At 35.4% G+C, this 16,427-nt stretch overlaps 1 protein-coding gene across 2 annotated transcripts in view; it reads right to left on the reverse strand.

The window, feature by feature from the left end:
* UBAC1 (UBA domain containing 1) overlaps positions 1-16,204 on the reverse strand; it is a 38,124-nt gene extending 21,920 nt beyond the window's left edge. The window contains exons 1-3 of one of the 2 annotated variants that reach the window (XM_074210677.1): positions 15,817-16,204; positions 5,513-5,633; positions 1,352-1,425 (exon numbers count right to left, since the gene is read on the reverse strand). In XM_074210677.1, coding sequence (XP_074066778.1) covers positions 1,352-1,425; positions 5,513-5,633; positions 15,817-15,954 — 333 coding nt within the window. In that variant the 5' untranslated portion in view covers positions 15,955-16,204. The remainder of the gene's footprint in view (positions 1-1,351; positions 1,426-5,512; positions 5,634-15,816) is intronic. The other variant, XM_074210678.1, reaches the window with a different exon arrangement.
* Between the last annotated feature and the right edge of the window lie 223 nt (positions 16,205-16,427).

Genomic DNA, 16,427 nt, shown 5'->3' on the forward strand with positions numbered 1-16,427 from the left:
GAGTCTATGAAGGACCAAGATTTTTACCTTTTAAGACAGTTCTTCCTGAATGGCCACAGCCTAGACACTGGTATAAAAGCAATATGAAACTATATTTTACTATTTTGCAATTTTGGTTTTGTAGCTAATCCTGGAGAGTTAGTAGTTTCTTGCTTTTTTTTGAAAGAGGTGTTATTTTCTTTTGCATAGTTTTATTTTATATTTTACTGAAAATCTAAAATAAGATACCAAAATAAGGGAACATATGAACCAAAGATCAACTCTCACTAGTAAAGTAGAAAGAGGTTAGATTGTTTTCAAATTGAATTCAAATACCATCTCTGCCACTCAGGATGGCTTTAGGGAAGTCACAGATTTTTTTCTTTTAGTCATTCCATCACCTACCAGCAAGCTTGCTCAGAAGGAAAAAGAGAAGGAAAATAAACCTGAAGTAGCTTAATTTGCTGTTTTATAGGGGCTCCAGGAAAGGGACCTTGGAAAGCTCTCTGGGCTTGGAGTTATAAAAACCTGAAGCTCTAGTATTAAAATGAAAAGGGCACTAAATCTGATGTCAGAGAACCTGCATTTGAATCCTGGCTCTGCAATGTACTATCTATTTTAATTTAATCAAATCACTTCATTTATTATTACATGAAGATGACCTTTAAGCTCCCTTAACAGCTCTAAACTTATGGTTATACTAAGCTCCATAATTTTAGTCACAGGATAATTTGGTCATACAAAAAACATACTAATTAAAAGTACATCTCTATTCTATATAAGTAAAAGACAAAAGAAACATGACATCTAATAATTCCACTATTAATTAGTGAAAAGAGAAGTTCTTAACAAAATAGGGGATAGAAACAGTATGATGAAATACTAATTTCCTCACTCAGGCTCTTTTTTGTGTTAGATTTTTTTAATCACTTCATAGGAAGTAATCAGGTGAGTTTCACCATAGCGGAGTTCTTCTAGATGATTTATGTTTTTCTGTCAGGGTTGATGTGGATGTCTGAGGTACAAAAGAGTAAAGACAGTAATAGATAAAGCAACTGAAAAGAGCTCAATGATAGCAGAGATCACCTCCCCCTCTCCTTTCTTACAGAAAGCACAATCAGGTCACAGAGCATGACTATTATGTGTCTAAACATGAAAAAATTAATTTGTTGACAAGATCAAGGAGTACAGAAAAAGTTCTGTAGACATTAACAACAAAAATACTATATTAATAATCTGTGATCTGAAACTAGTTTTATCACTCAGATAATTGCTCTGCAATATATTAACAACAACAGAATTTATCTTAACCTGTAAACATCCTCAGACTCTAATGAAATTAATCAGCAAGTATTTATTATATGAAACTAACCTTTTCCTCAGCTGAGACATCACTCATCTTAGGAGGAGGAGGAGGAGCTCGTTTTTTTACCAATAATAAGACATCTAGAAGAAAATTATATTTGAAAATCAAGTAAGAAAAAGTTTTATATATATATGTATATATATATATATATACATATATATATATATATATATGTATGTATATACACACACACATACATATAAAATGTACTTTCTGATCATTACAAGGTTGCACTATCAGGGTAAAAAGGCCTAAGTGTTCTCTCTGGATCTTTCCTAAATCAAGGAGGCTATGGAAACACATTTTTATTATTTATATAAGACCAATTCCACTGTGTTTGTATATACAACTGCATGCAAACTGTGAAAAGTAATACAAATAGAAATTACTTAACAAAACTTTTAATAAAAATGATGATAGGATTCAGGCAGTGATTCATGGCAGGCTAGTAGATATATTATCTCTATGACACTGGAGAAAGTGAGAAGAACTAGTAGGGATTTGCAAAGTGGCAAAAATTTGGTGAGTTTACTGATTTTAGAAACTATCTGAACCAATCAATAATATTTTATTAAGGGACTACTCTGTGCTAAACACTGTTGGTGGGATACAAAGAATTAAATAATATATACTTTTAAGGAGCTTACATTCTAATTGGGGGGGAGAGGATACAAATATTTTGTTTTTCAATCACAGCCTACTCTTCATGATCCCATTTGGAATTTTCTTGGCAGAGGTACTGAACTGTTTTCCATTTCCTTCTCCAGCTCATTTTACAAATGAGGAAGCTGAGGCAAACAGGATCTCTGTGTGACTTGCCAAAGTCAACCAACTAGCAAAGTATCTGAGGTCAGATTTGAACTTGGGAAGAATGATTCTTCTTGACTACAGACCAGTCCTTTTCCCCCCTGTGCCACCTAGCTACCCGTAGATCTAAATATAAGTATATATGAAATAAATTAAAAAATTAAACCCAAGGTAGTTTGGGAGGGAGGGCACTCACAGGGAGAATCAGGAAAATTTTCGTGTGATGTTTGATTTGTGATTTCAGAGAAGAGAGTGATTTGTGAGGTGGAAATGAAAAGTCATTTGAGCCAGGAGGAATAGTCAGAATAATGGCAGATATGAGAATTTAAAGTGTAAGATGTGAGGTACACAGAGACAGTCAGTTTGTCTAGATCAGAGAGTTCAGAATGGGGAGGACTGTCCATGGAACTGGAAAAAAAAGACGACGAAAAGTTGTGAAGGGTTTTAGAAGTTTAACAGAAGTTTCTCATTTATTCTAGAGGCCAGCAACTGAAATTTACTGAGAGAAAGTCACTTTGGCAATAGTATGTAGGATAAATTGCAACAGAGAGAGAGTGGAGAGATATGAGAAATGCTGTGAAGGCAGAAAAGGCAAGACTTGGCAACTGATTGGATGTGTGGAGTGAGGAAGAGTGAGGAGCCAAAGAGAACACTACTGTTGAGAATAAGGAGACTGGAAGAATAGAAGTTACTTCAAGGAAGAAATACGGAAGTTCAGAGGAGAGATAGGTTTTAATTAATTTTGGTTTTAGACAAGTTAAGTTTAGGAGGTCTCTGGGACACCCAGTTTGAAATGTCCAATTGGCAGTTGCGATATGGAATTGAAGCTTGGGAGAGACTGGGTTGAATACATGGATCTTTTAATAATCTGCAAAACGATGATAGTCGAATATGCAGGAGTGGATGACGCCATTAAAACAGAAAAAGAGAAGAGGATCTAGGACAGAGTTTTGAGAACACTCAGGAAGTGTAACTATGGATGTAAAACCACCAAAGGAGATGGAGGAGCAGAAAAGGAGGAGAACTGAGACAAGATAGTGTCACAAAAATCCAAAGGAAAAATTATTCCAAATACACCAAACAATTGTAGAAGGATGAAAACTGAGAAAAGACCATCAGATCTGGCAACTAGAGGAATCATTGTTATTTTGGGGGGGGGGGGAGCAATTTCAGTTGAATGATGAAGCTAGAAGCCAAATTGTAGAAGGTTGAAGAGTGAGAAAAGAGAAACTGGAGGCAGTGAATATAAATATCATTTTCTAGGACTTGGGCTAAAAAATAGAGGAGAAGTAGGGTGATAGTTTGAGGGGATGGAAGGCTCTAATTTAGGGGTTTTTTTTAACAGATAGGAGACACTTGGTTATATTTGAATGCAGTTAAGAAAGAAACCAGTAGAGAGGAAGAAGTAGAAAATTCATGGGAGAGGAAATGATTGAGTTTGCAGTCTGTTAAAGAAAATGGGATGGTAGAGATGCTGGCCTTGGGAAAGAAGAGCCACTTCATGTCAGACAGAGATGGGGATGATATCAAGGAATTCTAAGATGAGGAGAAGTGACAAAGATGGAATTCACATCATATGGTCTCAATTTTCTCAGTAAAGTAATATTGGTAAAGTCTTCTCTTGAAAGAGAAGAAGAGAGGGAGAGTTATGGGAGGCATACAGAGAGGTTTTGGAATAGCTTCTGTGGAGAATGAGAGAGGAAACCAATTAGAAAGGAATAAAAGGATTGCTATGATGCAGTGAGGATCAGTTGAAGCTGGTCATGAATTTATAATGTGCCCAGTGAACGTGGTTGTGTGAATTCTTCCAGTCTCTGTTTAGGAGGTGGATGGTGTTAGTGATTCAAAAATTGAGGTTTGGAAAGATTTGAACTATAGGACAAGGGGAAAGGGATTTGAGAGTAAAGTATAGAAATAAAATGATTAACCATAAGGTCTGAAAAGGGAGGAAAGTAAAGTTAAAGTAATGGTCTGAGAAATCACTGAAGGATGAAGAATTGAAGATCTCAATGAAGGCAAAAATAATATTTAGTAGAGGGGAGGCAAAGGGAAAGATGGAATGATGGGTCAGAGTGAGATACAGGCACATCAGAATTTTGATTAAATAATTGAGACATCCTCATTATAATTACCATGTATAGAGCACCTTAAGATTTGCAGATTGTTTTATAAATATCTCATTTTATCCTCACAACAACCCTCAAGGGTAGGATTTAATAGATGAGGAAACTGAGGCACAGGTGTAGACTAATTTGCCCAAGATCACACATCTAGTAAAGATTGAGGCTGGATTTAAGCCCAGGTCTTCCTGATTCTAGATCCAGTGTTCCATGTGTTGACTATAATCATTTTTTTTTTATGTGGAGGCTTTAAAGGTAATTTAATACAATTATTTTATTTTTCAGATTCAGAAACTGAGGCCCAGAGAATTTAAGTGACTTGTCCATGGTTTTATAGGTAATTAGTAGAACTGAAATGTAAACCAATATATTCTGGCTCTAAATTCAGTGGTCTTTCCATGCTGCCTGCCTAACATATGTATCCATTTATGTATGTTGAGGGTACATGTCTTATCTAAATCTCAAACACAATTTATATATAATAGTTACTTGATAAAGGTTTATTCTAATTATCCATCAAACAAACATATAGCTATATGGAATAAAGGCTGTGACATGGAAAAGATGTTGGGTTCTAAAAAACTAGAGTACAAGTACTATTAGGTCTCAAGAGTAAACTGAAAAGGCTTCTGGTATGAGTCTAGCAATAACCAATATGTCTGATGTTTAAGAACTAACTTAGTTAAGGTATAGAGACTTGGTTACCAGGTTAACAGGATTTCAGCCACAGCAATTCAAGAAAACCATATACCAAGGCAATTATCTGTTTTGGTAGAGAAGTACACACAGTGATACTACAGATTATTTAGTGTACATAATTTTTTAGACATTTAACTTTAATATATGAACCATATAATGTTAGTACTATAGACACTTTAGAGTTCTAGTCTCATAATTTATGACTAAATTATTGTCATATGTAAATTAAAAAGTGGTTTATACAAAAAATTACCCCTCTTCCAGTTATAAATATCAAGTTGATCAAACCTGCAGGTCTTTCGGTGGATTACATTTTGCTTTGAAAACTAATTAAACTTCACATAAAACTTTGTTTTGTACAAATATTTCAGAAAGCAAAGAAAAATGTTTTTTCAAATTCAGATCAGCTGTATATATTTTTTACTTTTTAAAATTCTGATTCTCAGTACTTAGAAGTAACAGAGCAAATTAATAAAATATTAATATCTGTATTTATATAGTGGTACTACTATAAAGCACCTTACTTATGAAACTATCTTACCTTTATCTTGAATGTTTTCTTCTAAGATAGTTTTGGTGTCTGTCAGGACCCTCTCTGAGGCAGCATGTATTAATTTATGATGTGTTACACTTTTGGGGTCTTCTAAGTTCCCATGTACACACTAGAAAAAAATAATAAAATATAGACCAAGAGAATCAGAAATAATCAAGTTACTGCACTAATCATTGTGGCAAAAAAAAAATGCAATTCTCAACATCCTCCAACTATGCTAGCCTTTACTAGTTGTTCTTTCTAGCTTACAAATGACAGTTCAGGCTTAATTTTAATAAGTATTGACTAAGCAAAAGTGTTTTTGTTTGTTTCCAGTACTGACAGGTGAAAATCACCAGGTAATTAGATTCCCAGTGGCTGCTCTGCAATGCAATCTCACCTGGCTCTTTTGTTGTCCCTCCTATCAACACATTCAGTTCTATATTTATGGACCATTTTAGCAATCCAGGACAGTCCTTACTTTTATAAAGGCCCTTTAGATTGAGAAAGGTGTTTGAAAAAAGGCTTCTGACAGCTTTCTAATCCATTCACTCAACTGCACTATCTTCCTGAATGTAATACTGTATGTGAGGAACTCAAAATCATTTCATATATGAGCCAATTAAAGAAACTTGGGATGCTTAGCTTGAAGAAAAGATTTAAGAGAATAATGATAGCAATGAGAAATAGAGTGTTATATGAGAAAGACCACTTTATGTGAAATCATAAGAACTGGATTCAAATTTTGACTCTGTTAGTATTCATGGGCAATGGGCCAAATAATAATATATTTCTAAATCTGTTTCCTCTTTTGTAAAAAAACAGAGAAGCGGACTAATTTATCTTTAAAGCCCCTTCTAGACCTATGATCCAAAACTTCTATGATTCTCAGGCTTTTAACTTGGCATTATCAGTAATTTCACTTACTCACTAAGTATTAAAATATATATATATACATATATATATATAAATTTTTATATATGATTTTTTCAGGGGTTGAGGTGGACAGAAGGAGTTTATACCATAAATCTGTGGCTTCACTCATTCATTTATTCATTCATTCAATCACTCTACAAGCATTTATTAAATATTTGCCATGTGCCAGGTACTGCTAAGCAAAAAAATATAACCCCAAAAAGGCAAAAATATAGTTCCCACTTTCAAGGAGCTCACAGTCTAATGGAAAATACATCAAACAAATAATACTGTATACCCAAGATATGTACAGTATAAATGAAAAGTAATCTTAGAAGGAAGGAGCAAGGGGAACCAGGAAAGGCCTCCTGTGAAGGGTGTTAAACTGAAACATGAAGAAAGTCATAGAAAGCTAGATGTCAGAGGTGAGGAAGGAGAACATTCCAGGCATGAGTAACAGTCAAGACAAATGTGTACCTATTTTCTTCAACATTTGTCATTTTCCTTTTCTGTCATGTTAGCCATTCTGGTAAGATAGTATTTCTGAGCTGTTTTAATTTGTATTTGTCAAATGATTGTTGATTTAGATTTTTTCCAAATGGCTACTGATAGTTTTGATATCTTCCTCTGAAAACTGTGCCTATTTGTATCCTTTGACCTTTTATCAATTCGGGAATGATTCTTATTTTTGTAGATATCACTTATTTCTCTATATATCTTAGAATGAGACCATTATCAGAGAAACATATAGTCAGAGGAAATGAACAGTCAGAAGATAAGAGTGTATGATGTGTGAGGAATAATAGTCAATGTAGCTGGATTGTAAAGAATATTGAGAGGATTTAAGTGTAAGAAGCATGAAAATGTAGAAAAGGACAAGTCTGTAGAGGACCTTAAATGCCAAACATTTCCTATTGGATACCTGAGATAATGGGGAGCTTACTGAGTAGAACAGTGACATAATCAGACCTGTACTTTTTAGGAAGATCACTTTGGTAGCCAATGGAGTTGAGGCAAAGAGACCAATTAAAAGGTTATTGTTAATAGTTTAGGTGATGAGGGTCTATACATAGGTGATGTCTATGTGAATATAAGGAAGGAGACATAAATGAAACATGATATGAAGATTAAAAAGGGCAAGATAATGACAAGTTTTGATATGTAGGGTGAAAGAGAATGTGGAGTGAAGGATGATAGAAAATCCCAGCTTGTGTGGTGACTAGGAGGACAGCTGCACTTTCAAAAGTCATAGAAAAATTAAAATTAGGGAGGAATTTCATCAATGTAAGACATTACCATTATGGAAACTCTACCAATGATGATCAGCAACTTATTGGTTTAGAGCATTGTCTGGGGCAGAGATAGTTTAAATAATTTACTCATGGGTCACATAGCCAACATGTGACAGAACTAGAACTTGAACCAAGTTCTAAAGTCAGACCTCTACCAACAGGTTACACTGACTTTCTTTTGATGTAATACTGTACTGATGATTAGTTCTACCAAGAAAGTTTCCTACGGCAAGGAAGATGTACTCAGCTAAATATGACAAAAGGATCCAATAAAATTAAAGAGAAAAAAAAGCATAGCTTTTCTGAATATTACAAAGTTTGCAAATAAACGTTAAGAGTGGTCAGTCAAGCAGTTTTATACTTTACATTAAATATCTTATATCCTATTAAATATCCTGTTTTATACAACTTTACAATTCATACCAAAGATACTATTTTAGATCAGTAGATAAGAATATTTGTGGTTTTCAAAATACAGATGTCATTAGATTAAATGAAATAAATGGTTTTAAGAGCACTATCCCTAATGATTTTTTTTAGGCTTTTTTTTTTTTGGCAAGGCAATGGGGTTAAGTGGCTTGCCCAAGGCTATCCCTAATAATTCTAAATATTTTTAAAAACTGACACGTTCTGCTTTTTTTTCTCCTTTCTTAGCCAGATAAAGGGAAGGGCAGGTGGCATCCTTTGAGTCAAAGATGTCACAAATAAAATAATTATAAATTTAAGTTAAAAAAAAGCATAACATTAGAAAGAGAAAAGAGTACTTAACACTACTAGTCTCTTTGGCTTCTGGCATATTCAGCAATTATCAGTTTTTTACAAACAAAACCAGCATGGAGAATTTAAATTATTTGCTAAAGACCATCAGTAGATTTTTGAAGTCAAGATTTTCATTCACATACAAATTATTTCTTCTAGAGTCTTTTCCTTAGGCAAAATCATAATTCCATCCTACAATATACCTAAGTATAAAAATACCACTTTCTCCTTTCTCTTCAGTCACATATGATTTGATTCCCTCCAAAGTCCTGCCATTCCCACATTCACACAAAAAAAGTTTCAAATGTTTGCTTTCCTTCTCATTTCCTCTGGCCTTTCACAACACCTTAAAATAATGATAGGTTAGAATTCATTCCTAAAACTAATTTCCAAATATGCATAATTCTAGACAAATCAAATACAATAGAGTCCAGAAACAGTTATTTAAAGTTAAAGGGTCTCAATTCTTAATTCATTAAAAACTAGACAAAACCTTTGTAATCCATCTCAACATTTAAAGTTTGAATTGAAAGTGACAGCATGACTGCACCCCTGCGAAAAGCATGTCTTGTATGCATAATAATCTTTATATGTATAGCATTTTTGCCTGAGTTCATATAATAGTTTACAATTTTACTTGATTTATCTGTTTTAGTACTGAGCTTTGACACATTATAAACTAGATCTAGTTCGAACTGACTCAATCTTTACACAAAAGTGTTCACTGACCTTACCCTGATAACTTTCAAGATTATTACTACATCAGTGTATCTAACTGTATTCATTCAACAAATAAGGGTTCAAATTTTCAAGTAATGAACTAAGTTCATCAAACAATCTTATCCAAGGGCATGGAGCAAAAAGAAAACTTTTCTGAACATCAACATTCTTATAAAAATAAAAATTTCTTGGTAAATCCTTTTTATTGTTATTATTAAATATTATTAAATCCATTTTAACTAAGAAGTACCTCCAGGCCTGAAAAAACTTGCCATGAATAATCAAATGTTTATTTGTTCAAAAATACGGCTGAAATAAATATATAATCTCTCCTTTTATTTTAAAGCTATGACTAAAACTGAATTCTTATTCCTTCATAAGAGCACCAAGCTGTAGTTTGAACTCAAAATTACATATAAAACCTATTATAATGGTACTTACATATCTCAGGGAGATAATAGTTTGTTATTGTTTCAATTGTATTCAACACTTCATATCCCCATTTGGGTTTTTTTGGCAGGGATATTGGAATGGTTTGTCATTTCCTTCTCTAGTTCATTTTACAGATGAGGAAACTGAGGCAAATAGGTTTAAGTGACTTACTAGGGATCACACAGCTGGTAAGTACCTGAGATCAGATTTGAATTCAGTCTTCCTGCCTGGCACTCTATCAACTATGCCACCTAGCTGCCTATAATAGCTTGAAATACCAATAAATCAGGGACATAATCCTTAAGAAACTTTTATTTTTCTTTTAGAAATTTCTTCTTTTACAACTGTAATCTTCTTTTGAATTGTAATCCTGCTGTCTTTTGATTGTTACTGCTCTTCCACTTGGCTACGCTATTCAAGTTTATAATTTGTCAGTCCTTCTAAGACAGAATTTTATCTAGAAAATTTATGCTTTAGGAGAAATATTGGGAAATACAATCTAGACTTATTTAGAAGACTGGTTATAATTATATGTATATTAACCATCCTTATTGGATTATAAACTCTTAAGGCAGGAGATGTGACTGGTTTCATCTTTGTCCACACAATTTAGGTGCTCAGTAAATGTGATCTTCCCTATTAGAATGTAAACTCTTTGAGGGCAGGGACTATTTTCCTTTTGTTTTTGTTTTCCCAAAATGAGGCTCAGAGTGGGCACTTGATAAATTCTTATTGACTGATGGGTATTAGATATGTTGAAATATGTTCAGGAATTAAAGTTCTTCCAAAAAGAAAAATTATTCAACAAATATAAAATGAAAAATATATAAAATGTTATTTGTAATATAAAACTATATATAGAAACTAATAATGTATAAACAAGTTACAAAAATAGCAAAAATGACAGAACTAAAAGTTAAGAAAAAATTATTGTTTATCATAAATAATGCTAAATAAAAACACTTAAAAACTTGGAATGGGGAAGTTAATATTTCATACTAACATGATTATTAATATTGATTAATCAAAGCTAAGTATTAAAATCAAATGTCAAGTTACTTTATTCAGTGCTTTACAAGCAATTATCTAAATGACAATACCTTTGCCAAATAAGCCCTCTTATGGATTGGAAAATAAATATAAGAAGACGCTATTTACCTGACTATAGTAGGCCATTATATGATCATAATCAGAGAATTTTTTGCCCGTACTAAACAACTATATTTTCCAATGGCTCAGTTTTATAAACTTTGTCCATTATACTTGATATTCATTCCTCACTACTTACCTCTTATGTCTTGAATCTCCTGAGGACAGAGATAAAGTGAAGCTCCAATGTTCTACAACTCACAAAAACACACAAGGCATTGACTTTTTTTTTTTATAAATTATGATATTTCTTAGAGATGTCAATTTTGTATCATTTCTCTTCTGTTAACCTTAGATTGTTTCAAAATAGAATGTAAAATAGAATGATCATCAAGACTAGGATCAGATGAGCCCCTAAACAGGGGTAAGAGCCATTTTCCATTTAAATATACTGCTAATATGACATAGAAATGAACTTTTTCCCTCTCTGAACCATGAAATGATCTGTTCCCAGGGCCAATGGCTAGTTTTTTTTTTTATAGTGGGATATTTGAATTATAAAATTCAGAACCTATCCTATGAAATATGATTTTCCAATATAAACCTCATACTGGTTTGGTGAGTCTGAACAAGATCTAAGAAATGGAACTTAAGAATAAATAATCACTATTACATAGTAAGCTGTTTTAGAGCAGATCAGGGTGTGGTAGTTAGGACATAACAAAGATACCTACATTTGGATCATCAATACAACTAATAACTATTTCAACATCAATCTTACCAAGCTTAACTGCATCATGATTGGTCAGGGTATACACCTAACATAATTACAGAGTCATTGTTACTAACTAGATAGTGAACTAAATTTTCTGGAGAAGCTTGTTTGCCTTCATATTAATGACATGATCTAAATTCTGTGTAGGTATCCATGTTTTTAGGTATATAACTGAATGAGATCTTAACACAGTCCTCAAAAGATCACAGATTTTTTTAAATAACTAAATCCATAATACAAGAGGGTTAATTTTTTCATTTTTAAAAAGTGTAAGCCTAAAAAAAAAGATCTAGAACACAGGTGATCCTAGTTTGTAAAAAGACAAGGTAAAGGCAATCCTTTCATTAGTATTATTATCTTCTTCAATAATGTTACTAAATTTCTAGATGTTTGTGAAAAATTATACTCATCCCTTTTCATCAAAGAAGACAGGAATAGAGGAAGAAAATCATTGACAGGCCAAATACAACTGGGGATGGGGGGGGAGGGGAATGAGAAGGTATACTATAAACTAAAATATACTCTGATATTACTGCTCCCCAGCAGTATGTGACATTCAGGAACTGGTTTCCAGGGTGACATTCACAAATAAAACTTCAGAATTATCACTTTCCTGACTAATGAATTCTGACTACTGCTAAGGGATGGCTCAAAACTGGTAGAATGGTAAGGGATGTGGGGGTGGACATACTTCTGACTGCTTAGCTATCATTACACAGTAATTTATGTCTCACTCAATGTGAAATACTCTTAGTGGCTTGTCCCATATACTTCACACAGAGAAGAAAAAATTCAAGTTAAAGAATTTAATCTAAAAAAAACCAAAACAAAACTATGCATTCTAGTACTTACTTAAATAATTTCAGGAATATATTAATTAGCATCCTCACTAAATTGGATGCCTAATTTACCCCCAAAGTGTATCAGAAATTCATTAACATATATTTCTGATCAGTGAGAACTTTCCATTTCCTGTTCCCCCTTCATAAAATATCATCATAATGGTAATGCAAATCTATACACTCAGTTAAAAAGCATAACTAAACTAAATGTCACTAAGAAGTAAACTACTGCCAACTACCCACTTGAAGTGTGAACTTTACAAGCAATTAATTCAGTTAAAATAATTTTTTAAATTTTTCACAAAAGTAGAAAACATACTTCCAGTTCATCTACTATCATAGTGGAGTTAAGGAACAACAGCAAAGCCTGACAGCTATTACACACATATAGGAATAAATATGGCAAGAAAAGCAGGTTGTGTCCAAATTTCCCTTGTTAAATGGTACATTGATAGTTTTCCGGAAATCTAAATCTATGTTTAATCTTCAAAGAAAAAAAAGGAAACAATCCTAAATATATGACCTCTAGATCCAGGGCATTAAGTATACTGTGCATCTATTTTACTCACAAGTATATAATACTTTAAAGTTAATCTGTGCATCTATTTTACTCACAAGTATATACTACTTTAAAGTTTAAAAGACGTTTCTATAAAACAACCTTTTGAGGCAAGCAACATATTATCATCAACATCTTTTGAACAAGGAAAACTGAGGCTCAGAGAAGGTAAGCAGGGCAGTGAAAGGGTCAAAAGTTAAACCAAGGCTTCCAACAAAATCTAGGGCTCTTTTCAATATATAAATGCCTTCTAAACCATTAAGTTGAAATAAGTCCTGTTTTCCTCTCCTTCCAGATTACAACACACACATTACATAGTCACATATACCTTATAACACGAAAATTACATTTAAAAACCACTTCACTTAAGGGTTACTGTGGTGATAGTCAATTGTTTTTCTCTTGATTCTAGTCAAACAATAGCCTCAGGAATAACACTAAGTAATCATAGTGTCAGGTATCCTATTTAATTAGTCAGTTATATATTTGGTCTTTGAATTATAGTGTTATAAAGTTAAAATTTATAGAAATGAGTAAGTCTCCAGGAATTCATTTCAGTCATTGGTTATATAACATACCCTCCTATTCCACTCCCCCAAATCTCACATTTTATTTGTGGGCAATAAATTTAAAAGTGTGATCACCTCAGAAAATCAGAAATCAGGAAACAATTTTTAGCCTTTTTTTTTTCCCTAAAAGTAGCCATTTCAGGGGCGGCTAGGTGGTGGTGGATAGAGCACTGGCCCTAGAGTCAGGAGTACCTGAGTTCAAATGCGGCCTCAGACACTTAATAATTATCTAGCTGTGTGGCCTTGGGCAAGCCACTTAACCCCACTGCCTAGCAAAAACCTAAAAAAAAAAAAAAAAAAAAAAAAAAGTACTCTCGAAATGCTTCGAGAGTAAAGATAATGTTTTAGTGGTTTCAAGTACGAAAAAACGTATCTCCTTTGATCAACAGGCAACAAAAATAACAGTTAACAAGAAAAGTCCCAAGTGCAAGTTTTATAGGGACAATTTTAAAGTTTCGATGGCCCAATTTAAATATAGCTTAAAATGCTAATTATGATTTCATAGTGAATTGAATGACTGAAAAAACTAAAAAACCTTATCAGAAAGGTAGAGATAGGACCTGAACCTGTGATTTCATAAATATAGAAAATTCAGATTAGAAAATTCCTCCTCCCATCCAAGTTGGCACCATCTATCTACAGCACTGAGAGATTAAGTAACTTGTTCAGGGTCATACAGTCAGTTTGTGTTACTGTCAAAGCTTGAATCAAAGGTTTTTTGGCTCTGTCCAATAAACTAGGTTGCCTCTTCATCTATAATGTACATCACTGAAAATAAGAGGAATACAAAGATCCTTTTCAAATTTCCTTAATTCATTCCAAAAGTTGAAGCAGATTATGTAATAAGGGTGAATGTCTTCCTCTATAGTTCATATTCCCTCAGGGGAAAAAAAAAGGAAGAAAACAATGTAACGCTAGAACTAGAAAAGTCCTTTAAAGATCATCTGATTCAACTACCTTTTATTGCAGTTGGAAAAGTTGTAGTCCAGAGAGGAAGTCCCTTGCCTAAGTTACAGTTTTTTGGTAGCAAAGCTAGGACTAGAACCTAGTTCACTACAAAAAGAGAAAGAAAGAAAAGCCAGGGAAACAGAATAGAGGTGGGTGAAAGCAAGCTCACAAATTAGGGACTATTGAATGAGGTCACTAAAATATATCAGAGCAAAGGGACATCAGGTAAAAAATTAGAAGAGGGGGGTGGCTAGGTGGTGCAGTGGATAGAGCACCGACCCTGGAGTCAGGAGTACCTGGGTTCAAATCCAGCCTCAGACACTTAATAATTACCTAGCTGTGTGGCCTTGGGCAAGCCACTTAACCCCATTGCCTTGCAAAAACCTTAAAAAAAAAAAGAAGGGAAAGGAGAAACAAGAGGATAATGGAAGCAGGGAGAGAAGAGGTATTTAAAAAGAATAACAAGAAATATGAGAGGGGTTGGAAAACAGAAAAGGGATTAAGTGAAAGAAGGAAAATATAAATGGGCAAAAAGACACGGTAATAAGTAATTTTATTTAGGTGGGTTTAAAGTAGAGGAGATTACGCAAATGACAAGAATGAACGAGGGAAAATTAACTGGAGGAGATGTGTGGAAAAAAAAACTATGAGAAAGTGGTGAAAAATATGAAAAGATTAGAGGACGGGGTGGGGCTTAACAACATGGAGTGTCCTCAAACTATTTTAAATTTAACTACTTTGAATATTTTACATTTACTGTATATTTTATATATATATATATATATACACACACACACACACATATATGTACCTCTTCTCTTCTCACACACACACACAAACCCCTTCTATCTGTCACGATTCAGAGAGCGATCCTTGCTCTAACAGAAAGCAAGTTCCGTAAGAGTAGAGATCGTTTCATTCATTATTTGTATCGCCAGAACCTAGAACATCACTCTGGTAAATAATACTTATTAAGTATTTGGGGAAATGAGGTGGAAACCGAGGAAAGAAAGAGAGAGAGAGAGAGAGAGAGAGAGAGAGAGAGAGAGAGAGAGAGAGAGAGAGAGGCAGACTAAGTGTGAGAAAAAAAACAGAAATGGGAGACGAATGAACAGGAAGGAGGAAGAAAGTGGATTAAGGAGGAGAAAGAAACTTTAGAAAAGGAGACAAAAGGGAAGGAGACAAAACTCTAAGCAGGAAAAAGGAGAGAGAAAAAGGAATAATGGGGTGAGGAAGAAATATCAGGAGGCGAGGAGAGGTAAGTGACAAGGAGAGAAAAGAGCGGGGTTAGACGCGGAAGGAGGAGAGAACGGCGCGGCCACTGAGGGATGGGGGGCGAGGAAGGTGAGGTCGGGACGGGCTGAAAGGGGGGCCGCGGCAGCGGGCCGAGGGGCGCGGGAGGCGACTGCTTACGTGCTTGAGACAGCGCTCCTTGAGCTTCTCCACAGTGCTATCCTCCGTGACCTCCTCCAGCCACTCGGCGCCTTCCATGGTGCAGATGTGCAGCTTCAACACCTTCCTGGCGAAGATCTTCTCCTCCTGCACGAACATCGCCGCGCTCCCGCGGCAGCCGGCCGGGCCGGGCCTCGCTCGCCTCAGCCTCGCTCGCCCGCCGCCACTGCCGCCTCACACGGCCCGCCTCGGCCGCCCCGGAGCCGGGGGTCCGCGGCCCATGAAGGTCACCGCGGGGCGACGAGCGACAGAAGCGGAGAAGCCGGTCCTCGGAAACCCAAGTCCCGGCCCGGACTCAGATTCAGGCCGGCCCCGGCCCCGGCTCCCGCCCCGGCCCCGTCGCGACCTGTCACTCGCCTCCCTCGGCCCGCAGCCGTCGCCCTGGCTCGCTACCCGCCGCTGCCGCCGCACGCCGGAAGTGCGGGAGGAGGCGCGCCCCGGGGCATGCTGGGAGTTGCAGTCCTCGCCGCGGCTTGCCTCGGAGGGAGTCGGCCCACCCTTCGGAAAGTTCGCGGGCCGAGACGTAGAACGGAAAGGACTTAAGACAGAAAGAATACCTGGCCCGGGAGGCA

This window comes from Macrotis lagotis, chromosome 1, assembly GCF_037893015.1.
Source record: "Macrotis lagotis isolate mMagLag1 chromosome 1, bilby.v1.9.chrom.fasta, whole genome shotgun sequence".
Taxonomy (NCBI): Eukaryota; Metazoa; Chordata; class Mammalia; order Peramelemorphia; family Peramelidae; genus Macrotis; species Macrotis lagotis.